This window comes from Orbicella faveolata, unplaced genomic scaffold (assembly GCF_042242905.1).
Source record: "Orbicella faveolata isolate gen_17 unplaced genomic scaffold, um_ofav_v1 contig_25, whole genome shotgun sequence".
Taxonomy (NCBI): domain Eukaryota; kingdom Metazoa; phylum Cnidaria; class Anthozoa; order Scleractinia; family Merulinidae; genus Orbicella; species Orbicella faveolata.
Genome location: NW_028301553.1, coordinates 26,498,325 through 26,511,726, shown reverse-complemented (window position 1 = coordinate 26,511,726; position 13,402 = coordinate 26,498,325). Strand labels below are relative to the sequence as shown.

General features: G+C 38.4%; 1 protein-coding gene across 1 annotated transcript; it reads right to left on the bottom strand.

Moving 5' to 3' along the window:
- Positions 1–94: 94 nt before the first annotated feature.
- Positions 95–6,624, bottom strand: LOC110063150 (uncharacterized). Its single transcript, XM_089294659.1, has 8 exons — positions 5,780–6,624; positions 3,336–3,906; positions 2,766–2,860; positions 2,244–2,403; positions 1,993–2,056; positions 1,459–1,715; positions 886–1,057; positions 95–244 (listed from the first exon to the last, which is right to left on the bottom strand). Exons 1-8 carry the CDS (start codon positions 6,622–6,624, stop codon positions 108–110), a joined length of 2,301 nt encoding a protein of 766 aa, XP_089150785.1. The 3' UTR covers positions 95–107.
- Positions 6,625–13,402: the final 6,778 nt, after the last annotated feature.

The window sequence follows — 13,402 nt, the reverse complement described above, 5'->3', positions numbered from 1 at the left end:
CATCCGAGGGATTCTCTGAACACTAAGCCACTGAGAGAACCCAGGCAAGCTAGGTTATTTAGAAGTCGACCTTTTCAATACGTCTTATGCATGCTGAAACTACCAGCCTAAAAATTATATTTCAATTTTGATACTTTGAATTCCAGTTTGTCAAACTGTTCTTGTGTTTGTCGAAGGAGCCGTCGTGCCACTTCGAGGTCGTTTTGGATTGTATCTGTGGCCATTCCTTCATTGACTGCTGCTCCTGGCAAGACAAATCAAATGAAATGCTTTAAAGAGTTTACCGGCCCAGGATTGGAACTCCCGCAGGGATGCTTTCAGCAGCTGATTCTCTTTCGTGGATATTTAAAACTAACAGTTGTTATCCAGTGACTAATTTCCTTGGTTCAATTATTGGTTGAATTGATGGATTTTTATCCTTTCCCATGCAGCCTTAAAAATCTAGTTCATTTTAATACTCCAACTAATTGGGGCCATTTTGGATTAAAGGAATCCGATATGTGGCCATACAAAAAATGGGCGACGGTTTAAGAGAAGGCTTCACGATTTATCAATACAGAAGCATTCATTTTAAATGTTTTACAGTAACTAGTCTTTTTAATCGGAGATAAGTAAAGATTTTATTTGGGAGCTCAGAGCGCAAATTTTGCAAAGAAAACAAAGCTAATGATTTTTCTCCTTTCAGGGATAAAAGTCTCGAAACATTTTATCTGGATCGAAAAACTTTCGTTAATCCCACAGACCAAAAGTAAACCAGACTGTAAAGGACGAATAATATTAATTGAGATCTCTTGGGCATTGTAACCTTAATTACAAATAATTGTGAGAATTGTATAACAGGATTGTAATCTCCTTTTAATTAACCCATAAAATGTTTATCCTCACCTAATACTTTCTTTTGGTTAATTCCTCTCTTCCTTCGAATAAAGATGTCCCACAGGGTTCCAATCAGGAGCAATCCAGCTAATACGCCAAGCGATACGTACAAGAACTGCTTAATGAAGGGGGATGACGCGTCAAACAGGTTGACATTTCCTGCAGGCTTCTGCTCTGTTAACTTAAGTCAGAAAAGAACACCGCTATTCGCATCACTTATACATATGACCCTGATTTAAAATTGACAGAGTTCATGGAAGATAAACGAACTGCCACTGAATATGGCAGTGAGATAAAGTTCAACATTCTGTTGTATGAAATTTATGATTTTTGGCCTTGTTCATGATTGTTTCAAGGCTAAATCAAAAAGGGAGGTTGTGCGGTACAACTTGTATTTTGAGTAAACTCCGAAAACTATTTGTAGCTTGGTTCGAGTAAATCCAAGTCTTCGCGCCTTTAGATTTCGTTTCATTACATGTAAGCAATTGGATGTCAGGCAATATCCCGGGCAAATGCAGAGCAGGAGAGAATGACAGCCAAGAGTTCACTTACAAACCTTGTTTTATAGTCAATTAACGTTACCTTGTATGTATCGGTAAAGATTTGAGCTGACTTGAAAATGTTTGCTTGATGATAATTTATTAAGCACTCAGCCAGATACCATCTATCTTGGGAAAACAGAACTCCGACGTCCCTTTGAAGTTCTAACTTCTTGACGGTGATAAGTGATTTTAATTTGCCCATTGACTGATAATAGGAAGCTGTGAAGCGGTCCAGTAGCATTCCATCTACTTCCTTTGATTTCACAGCTTGAATGACGTCGTCAATACTGGAATACGCTAAAGACAGGAAGAGAAAAGAGAAGATCTACCAAGGTTTTTAAAACTAGGAGTAAGAATGTCAGTCTCATACTTAAAGATTTGTGATCTTAATTGGGATTCTTTGTTAGCCATCTGGTTGTCTTCAGTCTACTATTACTATGTTTTTTTCTTTTTCTTGTGCAAAACCTTTGCCTTCTAGTAAGCACTAACGATCAGTTAATAGGCAATGACTATAACGGTACCATTCCCATCTGAACCACACCCGGCTGAAATATCGACATCAATTTGCACCAACCTGATAGTTTAGCATCTTCCTCAAGTGCATGCTGGTATTCCGTACCATTGCCCAGCACTGCAACCTAACATGAAATATCAAAGTTAATGGGTAAATGACTCAGTTGATACCTGTAGTAACACGGGATTAAATTTCGGCATTGATTTTGATTCTGAGACAAACGTAAGCTCGATTTCTGCCATCTCTCGAGTCTGATCTTGTTTGAATTGATTACAACATGATTTATAGGAACAACAGATATTTCGACAAACCTTGACACCGACAAGGTCAGTTGGTTCCAGTTGCAAGGAAAGAGCTGTAAGTGCAGAGGTGATGTTCGCCATGAAAATCGCCATGATAATGAGACCCAACAGGATCCAGATGATTGAGAAAATTCGAGCCACGATCGACTTTGGAGCTTTGTCGCCATATCTTTTACAGAAAAAAAAGGCTATTAATTTTTGATAGTATTACATGAATTAGCCAGTGGAATAAGCGTTGTTAAAGAATTATCAGCTGAAACATTTCACAAACTTATCGGAAACAAAAATAGTATAAACGGCTCGTATTAAATAATGAAAGTAGACAGTAAACAATCCAATATGAGCGTTTTAATCGTTTTTGTTGTAATTTGTACTTCAATTCGTTTATTTTTCATCTGAGAACTGCCGTGAGAATTTGCACTTGTCCGTCCAACGCTCATAATCTGAGTACTCCAAATTATTGATGTCAGCCTGGTCGATAACTAAGTTTCCAATGAAGAACACTTAAAGATCAGTTTGGTAAGTTCTTACCCCACCGTAGTCATGGAAATAAAGGACCACCAGAATCCATCCCAAGATCCTTTGAAGAATGAACGAGGAAACTCCTGACTGTTCCAGTAAGTGTCCTATCATTCACAGGTGAAATAAATAAAAATAAAAATGTCAGAGTGACAAGATTATTTTCTATGATCTCGTTTGATTTTGGATATAGTGATAACTCAAAGAATAATTACTCTGTGTGTATAATCTGTGCATAATTAAATATATCGGGTGTTCCATATTATATGACAGAGAAAATTACTTCACTGTCTTTAGCTGAGAGCAATCCAATTTATGGATAGTTTTTAGTTTATCCTACATTGAAAATTATCACTTGCGTGTTCGTAATTTTCTCAGGCGCAATTAAAAAGCAAGTAACAGTATGAAAACTGAAGAAATTAACCATATACAGTATCTGTTGTATTATCATTATTTGCACTCGGCTGAGAGCTGGCGCAATTTTGAGGGATTTTTTAAATATCACCTCTACTGCAGATCTGTAAATGCACTTGCATTTATACAATGACCTATATTAATCTAGTTACACAAAGTTAAGCATACCAGCGCCCACATAATGACTCCAGCAATGGCCGTGAGTATCAGAGTCACCGCAAACAATGACCAAGACTCCAGCACTGCGTCCAAGACAAGACTGAGCTTGTTGGCTTCATCTTCACTAGTGATGTATTCGCTCCCTGGATAATCAGTGATTTTGAAAAAGGAAAATTCGTCGTACCGTCGGTTTGTGGGTTCGAAGATAGGAGAAGCGACGTGGACTTTGTTTTGCCTTAGAAGCTCAATCATGTGAAATTCACTGTCAGCTCGAAATGTTTTAACTTGGTAGCTAATGCCTGCATAAAAACCGCATTCTACTGTTATGAACCGCACGAGTACGTCCCTCAGCATACCATGGGTCTTGTCGTCAAGTGATCCATTGATGGGTGATGTTGTGTATGGAGGCTTCTCAATCCAGGCTATTATCAGGTCAATAACTGCCCAGTCTTTCTCATCCTTTTCGTCTCCGTCTTCATTGTTAGATATGGACTTGTTTCCAGTCGCTGAAATAGTTCGCAACTGAATAGCACCAATGACAATCACCGAGAGCACTTTGATCCATGTGCTCTTCATCGTTCTATATATGCAAAAAAAAATATGTTCCTGATAAACCATATACCGATATTAACGGGTGTGGCACTGATGGAAAACAGAGTCTCAACATCTGACTACTGGAGATTAGTCATACTGCCCATAACACAATATAAGCAGCATCACTTGAAATGCAAGCATAGATGCTGACATTCAAATATGTCTTCAGCATTAGTTTCCCAGACAAATGCAAAACGAACAGGTATAAACGGAAAAAAGGAAAAGAAGTTTGTATCTTAAGTTTGTAAAGAAACCCGACTCAGAATTCAATTCCAAAACATTCAGCGTTATTTACTCACATGGTAAATCCGGTTATCAAAATTCTGGAAATACCTCTGGGCGGTAGCACCCAATTCTCCTCCCTCAGCCCCTTGAAAATCCGAGGGTTATTATTATCACTAACTAAATCTTAACATCAACCTTCATAAATGGCAGACTACATGATTTCTCTTACTAGAAAATTCAATTTGGACAACATAGCAGTTTAGCTTTAATAACCAACATTTCAAAATATGGAGCAATGCCCTTTTCAATGATTTTACAATGCACCATTTACTCTATACTGTTTCTAAATTTTCAACACTTAACAGTATTTTTTTTTTATTCCATCTTACAGCGGCAGATCTAGGGGAGAAGTCTTCCCCCCTCCCCCCCCCCCCCCTTATTTTGGGTGAAAGAAGAAGAAATGACAGAAGGAAGAAAAGCCGGCAGGGCAAGTAAAACAAAAAACCGGGCCCCCTCTTGGCTCAAGGTCTGGATCCACCACTGTCTTAAGAACAGTGCACATTTGTACTTCGACCACCTCCCGAAATATCTCGGATGTAATTTGCATTCGTACAACCGGTACTCGTGTAACACTTTTCTCCACTTGTATTTCAGGAAAGCTGCACCGCACTATCAGAATTCAAGATATATTTTTAAATGCACATTTCATATACGGATCATGCGAATGAAATACACTTTACGTTAAACATACATTGCTGGTGCGTTTGCTACAAAAACGTTTAGGACTCATTGCCACATTTCGCTTGACATTTCAATCAAAAACCTCTCGTATCTCCTAGTGTTTCTGAAGAATCAATTTTGGAAGTTGTACCGCAATCATATTAACACAACAGGGCGCGTACATAGGATTTTCTGTTAAGCTCACCTCTCTTACACGATATGTGGTGTTACGGCACGTTCAAACAAAAATATCGGATGTGTCAGCTTTTTGAGATCTTTTCAAGAAACTCTCATAGTTACTTACTGGTAGATTCTGGTATCAATCTTTAATACAACAGCTGGTCTCAATGATAATGGAATTGAACTTCTTCAGATCTCCACTTGAAGGTCATGTGACCTATCGCGAGCACATGCTAAATTTAAACAAAATGACGTCAGTTTTTTATGCGTCTTTCCTCCTATTGATGATAAATTGCGTCATAAAGTAAAGTAGTTTATTAAAACCCTCTTGCTGTAAAACAACTGAATTAACGAGTACATTTTACAATCTTAAATTATCTAAAGTACAGTAATTTACAAATATAACAGTGGTACTATCAATTGAGTCACATAAAATATTTAAATGTAAAAAAAGTCCTCTACTCTCTTTGTCGTGCAGGCCTGCATGTTTACAAGTATAACAGTGATACTATCAATTGAGTCACATAAAATATTTAAATGTAAAAAAGTCCTCTACTCCCTTTGTCCTGCAGGCCTGAATGTTCCGGAAAAGATAATACTTTTGTGTTTTCTGCCTTAAGGGATAGTTAGGCACGTCCAGGAGTGGACTGGGGAGCAGATGATGCAAAGGGTGGGTGGGGGACTTCATTTTCGCCATATATTTATAGCACAAGTGTACTCTTCTATCATCTAACCTATCTAGTTTACCTAATAGTAATGCATGAGCGTATGACTCTGCTTCGGGGTAAATTATGTTAAACGCCCTTTTTTGCACTCGCTCTATGGCTTCGGACAGATAGGCGGGAATATCCTGCCAGACCGGTACTGCATACTCCAAAACTGGCCGAACTGAGCAAAGGTATATCCTCAACATGTTGGGTTGGCACACCCTGGCTCTGCGCAGAATTCTAATGGAATATAACTTCTTACCAGCCTTCTTAATAATGTAATCAACATGAGAGTTCCACTTCAGGTCATTGTCCATAATAACTCCTAAGATCTTATAGGTATTGACACTCTTGATGACATTGCCGCCAATTATTATGGGATTAATGAGGCAATTGGAGTTGCGTAGGAAATTAATATGCATTTCTTTACACTTAGTTGGATTGAGTCTCATATTATGAGCAATGGCAAAATTGTGAATGTCTGAGGCCACAACATTAAGTAAACTAGGGGAGTTCCTTGGAATTATTTCAAGAGCACTGGTATCATCGACGTATTTGATGCGCAGCCGCCAGTCAGAGAGCAGTCTGTTTGTCATCACCGTAAAGAGGATTACACCCAATTTAGTTCCTTGGGGCACTCCTCCTTTTAGCGTCAGCCAATCAGACAAAGTACTTCCGATTCTAACTGCTTGCTTCCGGTATGTCAAGAATGCTGTTATCCAAGATAAAAGGACTGGATGAACTTCAAGATCAGCGAGTTCCTGCATCAATATTGAGTGATCAATCAAATCAAACCCCTTAGAAAAATCTGCGAAGAATATCCGAGCCGACGCCTCACCACCATCAACAGCTTCGTAGATCGCTTGAAGCATGTATAGAAGGGCATCTGTCGTAGAGTGCCCCTTACGGGAGAATTGACAGGGGTCGATCTTGCCTTCCAATTGGGATGGAAGTAACATTGTCAAAGTGGCCTTGGAACCACGAGCCGCAGGCGAGTGGTTCTGCAGTAAGCTTTGACGATGTTATGAAGAAATTTATCATCAATAAGAGGACAGACGCATAAAAAAAAATACTGACGTCAATTTGTTTCGTACAATAACAAGACCCCAAAGTGGTCAAATGTCGGGAATAAATGAGGGGAAAAGACGCCGTAAACTTGCCGTAAACAAAGATAAGTAAATTTTATTCAAATTGACGCGAACACTGTCGATAGCTTTTCTCGCTTTTTAATTGGCCACAAAATCTCATTGGTTAAAAAGTTGACGCTTTGACAGCTGAAAGTTGAACTTAAAAGCTTGCGTAAATTAAAATTTTATCCGTCTGTACTCATATTGACGATAAAAATGAGCCAATCAGCGTGCGAATAATTGGACAGTTATTGTAAAAATACATTTTAAATTCTCATCCATTTCTAACTGAGCTCGAAACTGTCCAATACCTGATAAAGCGCACCCTTCTCTCCAGACCCCATCCTCGGAAACTCAGGGGCAGCTAGTCGGGACAACGCGATATTTTCCGAGGAAGATATTTTCGGGCGAAAGTTTATTACATCTTCATGCAAACTTTCACCCGAAAATATTGCTTTTCGCGACTAGCTGCCCCTGGGTCTCTGACGATGTCCAAACCCGAAACCTCGATTTAAATCCAACGCATTTTGCTGAGTGCTACAAGTTTTACTCGCCTCAGCAAGATGGCAGATCGCAAAACTTATGACTTGTTCCCAGTACCCATTGATGCTTTCACAGGAATGTTCAGGCGTCGGCATAAGGCGATATAACGATGACGCCATCGCCTAGAAAAGTTGTTTATAATTAATGCGTGTAAATAATATTCATGCAAGTATCCAAGAAAGATGACCTTATAGTTATTGTGCCTCAAACCGACTGATTTTTATTCCAGAGATGCTTTTAACACATTCAAAACTTGGTGGAAATGGGAGATTGTTCGCTACACCTCGTGTATGGAAAAAAGAAAATCTCGAATTGAAAATAACATCTTAATTTTGGTATAGACTGATACATTTATTTCAAGTGCTTATGAACTTGCCGATCCATTCAATTTATTTTGCTGAAATTAAACACAACGCAACATGATGCCTTAACAAAATCAGAATGTTCAACTAGACAGATCAAGTCCTACATTTTACCGCTACAAATGCAATGTTTACTTTTTGTACATGGATCAGAAAGTTGAAAAATTCGTACTTTGCTACCTCCTCACTCAACAAAATGGCAAATACTAAATTATGCAGAAAGCGGAAAACGGCACACAGCAGGCAGGACCGTGACTTTCAGTCCACGGGATGCCAATATGATGTTAATCTACACTTTCATGCGGAGGAACTAATGAAGCAAGTAAAATTAATCTACAAACAGCTGTATTGAATGCAGAAATTCTACAGACCACCTTTACACTAATTAGTGAGAATCTCTAATACTAAAAGATCCTGATATAAAACAATAACCCATGAATGAGTAAGAATTTGTTCCTTACTGTTAAGAAATGGCCGAAACAAATTATTTTCTGAATCAGTTTACATTCAAACGGAAACATTATTTTATCACGCGTAAATCGAAATAGTGTTAATAACATTCTCTTGAGCAAACAAATTACCATACAAATTACTTTAGTTAATTTGAATTTTGTTCAGTGACATTCATATCACTTGTTATTTAAAGATTCAAAATTTAAAAAATAGAGAGACTTTGTCAGATACCTATTCTAGTTATAGCAAACCAGAAAAAATAAAATAAAAAAATAAAGCCTTTTGAAACGTTGTAAGCATGCATGGGAGCCATGCAGCTGTCAGTGATGTTTGTCATGTTGAGAGAGCTGCTTCAATTAAGTGTCCCGAAAATGCTACCTAACGGCATGATAAAGGAAAATAGAGTCGACGAGATTTCACTATATACACCGGTCAAACTCTTAGCTCCTTACTTGGATAATAATGTTATCAAGCTAGTTTTACCAGTTCTGACACGAAGAAAACGACTACCAATTTTAATTACGTGGGTCCTTTTTGGAAATTGAAACGTTCTTATGATGGCTTATTGTTTGAAACTGTTTTAAAAGTGAATAATAAATGAGATCTTAAGAGGTACGATGTTCCACAAACCTTTCAATCATGTTACAATTGATGTATGATATATCTTTTCCGGTCATCGTTGGTTTGCGTACAGAATTGAAAAAAAAATAAACAAATACTCTCCTTCCAAACGACATTTGTTGTTGCACGTTTACCTGCGAAATTCATGCACCAAAACTCACACAAAGATTTCCAATATAACTCTTTAAAATTTTCAAATGAATAACAACTTGCAGCAAGATCATAGTTTTTCCACCTGCCAAATTCAATTTTGGTTGGGTTCACTTGCTCAAAAATTGTGCTAGCTTGTATCTCGATACATGTATACGCATGTATCTCGGGATGGTATTAAGTTAGATTTCTACGTTGAATTATGGACAATTTTTTCAGGCTGTTCAATGGCTCATATTTTGAAACTTACCGTTTAATGACCTCTTGTTTGATGCTTGTGTTTCACCACGTGGAACGGAAATTGTTCTTCTTCTGTCTTCGAATGACCCTCGCCAATTTACCTGAAGAGCGTATCGGTAGAAGGCGTATTACCGCTTTGAAAGTCACAAAGCCAAAGTTTTTGTTTATCGCGAGAAGCCACCTGCTAACTTAACCCCTCTTGGCTCAACTCCATGAAAGGAATTAATATTTTATCGGAGAGCATGAAAATGAATATTCTCCTCTTTTGGTGATTTCGGATCTCAAAGAAGTAAAAGGGAAAACTGGTTTCTGAAAATTGAGTCACTAGGACTGGGAATCAGAAACCATCAAAAAACTGAGCAAAACGTGGGGTGTGAAATGAGATTTGGAAAAAATACAGGCTGGGAAATAGGATCTATAACCACTCCTATTCGCACCCTCACAAAAGAACCACTGTTTATTAAAATCCCATCTCTCTATTCGAGGACACTTACACCATATACAAGCATGGTCTTGGTTTGCGGCCCCCAATCCACAGACACAAGCCAAAAATTTCCAATCCCCCCCCCCCCCCCCCAGAAAGTAGTCAATGGTATACGTTTTATCATTTACTGTAATTTTTGTCAGTGATGTCATCTCACTGCTGAGATCAAAAAGACTTTCCTTTAAATTTTCATAACTCTCAGTTGTCTTAATAATTGCTAAGATTTAATTTCCTTTCACGCCCATTGCCGCTTCTTTCTCATTCAGTATAGTATAAGTAAACTTCACAATGTTTAACCTTTTACCAATTTGAGTTCCGTCCCCGCTGAACTTGACTTTGATAATGTCATCCTTGAGCTTTATCCTTTCCAGCTGCTTTCGGCTGTCTTCGAACTTTACTTGCACACCCTCTACTTCTCCTGGAGTGGGGCTTAAGGTCCAAGATGCATTAAGGTCGTTGATTCTTTTAATCACCTTGGACAATTTTGGGGAGTCTTTGGCGTTTGCTGGAAATTCATGCCAGGCCTCGTTGGAAATGTTGAACTTGTCTTTTAAACACAACCACATGTTCAAATCATCTACTTCTTGGTCGGTCATTTCCTTTTCCTGGTTATCTGTAAAAGGAAGTTCGTCTTCTTCCAGGAGCCTGAAGGTCTCGAGCTTTCCCGTATCTTCGTTGTAAGCCTCTACTTTAGTTGTCACATAATCGTACAAACCAAGAAAGGAAAGTCTTGCGTGACATTCTTCTTTTAATTGCCTCTTCACGCGAGTCTAATGTTGTGGTGTGTATTGTCCAAAAGATTTTTTTTTGCCAGGGCCTCTAGTCTTTTTTCCAGAATTCATCGCAGCTACCTCTTTGGCCAGACGTTTAAATCGACGTTTGTTGTAACTGTCCCTCTTCTCTGCCGTTTTCAACACGCTTTGAAGTCTCTCCTCAAGGCGAATCCTTTTAGCAGCTTCTTCCGTGACAGACTCCTCAAGTGTCCTTTTTTGACCTCGAAGGATTTCACATTGTGTCTTCACTTTCTGCACGTCAACCTCATTATAGTAAATTTTGAATTGATATTTCGGTCCGGTTTTCCATCCGTTCAACAACTTTGCCAGTGATTTTCCTCCTGCCTTGCTCGCATGTCTATAAGCCTTTTGCAGTACTGAAATCTTCTTGTTGAAGACGTTCAGAATACGGCTGTTAACAACAACATCGCTAGCACCAGATTCTTCAAAAATTCTTTTCACGACAGCGGCTATGGCGGACTCGTAACCGCTTTCTGCGTTTTTATTCTCCTTTGATAATGCATAAATGAGAAAGCAGAAAGAAATGAAATGTAGACCCTGTCAGTTAACATTTTTGGAAATTTTTGACTCAAAACGCTAATTTGATTTTAACCTAACAATATTTTCACGTCTGGTACCTTTTTATACGATTCCTATCCTAGTCCTCAGTACCCGAACCAAACCTTCAAACGGAGATAAAAGGTTCACAGAAGTACGATGATCTTAATAGGCACACTTACTTGTTGATTTCGTATAGGAATGAAGGAACAGCATCTGCCGAAGAATTGCTTCCCGTACCTTCCGTATTGCCAATTGCTCTGCTGCCCGGTATTGAAGACAGAAGCAACAGCAACAAACACGCGACCAAGTGAAACTTCAGGGCCATGGGTCCGTGGAAAAATCTCGATCAATATTGATGAATTTGGTATCGAAACGCGGGGAAATCTATAATTTCTCGAAATCTGGCGGTAACTAAGCGATCCCAGTATGCACTAGGAAGCTATGCCCTAGTTTTCCCCGTCCGATCTATTTTTACCCCTTGTAGGCCTGATAAAAAACACTCAACTTGCCAAAAGTAATCGCCAAAGTCCGTGGATTTTTTTCAGCAGTCGACAACAAGATAAAGGAAAAGATATGTGTTAAACATGTAATTTTCGAATTCCGGAGGTAACCTGACATGAATCTTCAAACAAAAAGCAAACGAAAGGAAAAACTACAATTTTTACTAATATTTTGACCGAGATCTACTGTGGGCGTGGTCACTGGAAATATGAGAGACCTTTTGTTAAGAAGGAGTTTCATATAACTATTTTCGCCCAAACGGTCGCCAAAATGACCAATCGCAAAGACCGAAAATTAGAAATCTAAACTTAATTTGCGTTCGCGTATAAAGAAGAACCAAACCTTATCGATACTTTTTTTTGAAAGACAAGAAAGACAGTTATAAATAGAAAAACAGGTGTTGAAAATTAAAAGTCCCTTTCTTCACTTAGGTGATATTCCCAATTTACGAATAAAATTCAGAGATATTTTTTAACATTTGCTATTACTCCAAATTCCTTGAAACCTCGCCTTCGGAACACTTTTCTGTTTTGGTAACACATGTATTAAAATCAGCTTGGGTTATTAAAACATCACAAAAAGTAAACAATGGATTGCTGCGTGTTGTTCCGAGGACAAGACGGTATAGGCATTTAAAGCCATCACACAATTAGTTCTTTGTAGTAAACACTTTTATGTTGTTTTAAAACATGTATCAAAATCAGCTTGGGTTATTCTTCGCGTGGTTTTTCAGGCGCCGCTGAAATAAATAGATTTTAACGAAAATACCCCAAAAAATTAAACAGCAGACTGCTTGCGTTTTCTTCTGAAGCCAAGAGAGTTTGCTGAAACTCTGCAGTTCTGCAGATCAAGATGCTTCCTTTCAAAATAGAATGATAATGATATAACAGGAGGTGTCTTTTCATCGATTCAAAAGTACCCTCAGTCACAGGGAATATTTCAATATCAGATTACCGACAATGTGTAAATTTCATAGTCACGGCAACACAGTTTTAAACAATTTAACAATTTTTTTGCAGCTGCAGAGTTGGAATTACTTCAGTTGAATATAGAAAACAGGTCTTCAAACTATTTGGGAACAGGCGCTGATTTTCTTACTTTCTAATGTAGAACTTGGCCATGTACAGTGTGGTAGGAAGGTAGAACGGAAGGTGTACTAACCTGCGCCGACAAAAACGACAACATTGGCAGGAAAAGATTCCCACCGACAATCCCGACACGTCTTCGGATGTTTGTTCGATTCTTCTGTCCTTCTATCACTCAACCTGCATTTTCTTATCATTTACAGCTGCTCGCTGACCTCTGACGCCTTCCCCCCACCATCTCGTTTACTCGTCAATAATGAAATAATTTTGTCCACCCGCATTGCTAAGCAATTCTTCTGATCCGAAAGAACAGTTCTTATTTTTCAAAGCAAGGAGAAACGACAGGAACCTTTGAAAACGATCCACATATTGTGAACTTCTGTCGTCTGACCTTTCATGTGACGTGTCACACCTTCCGAAGCAAACGAAGTATCACAATAGCAGAAGTGTCCAAATTAATTTAGGGTAGAGCTTCGATCATTCTTAGTTTGTAGTTTGTTTTATACGACAGAAAGAAAAACAAAGACAGAAAAAAAAACTAAACAAAAACAAAACAAAAAAACCAGGATATATTTCTTTTGTAACATGCACATTGTAGCGTGACGTCTAAAATAAAATATCCAACCTACTTACTGGGTAAATTGGGCGAGTTTGAAATGTTTGCATACTTAAATAACGAAGTCGTTGCTTAAATATTCTATTCTGCCGTTCAACTAACTATTGCAAGCGGATCTTTCAGAGAATCATGGA

Excerpts from the sequence above, each read along its gene's own strand:
- LOC110063150 (XM_089294659.1), bottom strand. The coding sequence starts at position 6,624 with ATGCTTCAAGCGATCTACGAAGCTGTTGATGGTGGTGAGGCGTCGGCT. Across the intron at positions 3,907-5,779 it reads CTATTAGGTAAACTAGATAG|AACGATGAAGAGCACATGGA; the intron begins GTTAGATGATAG and ends TTGCATATATAG. Across the intron at positions 2,404-2,765 it reads ATTTCCATGACTACGGTGGG|ATATGGCGACAAAGCTCCAA; the intron begins GTAAGAACTTAC and ends TTTCTGTAAAAG.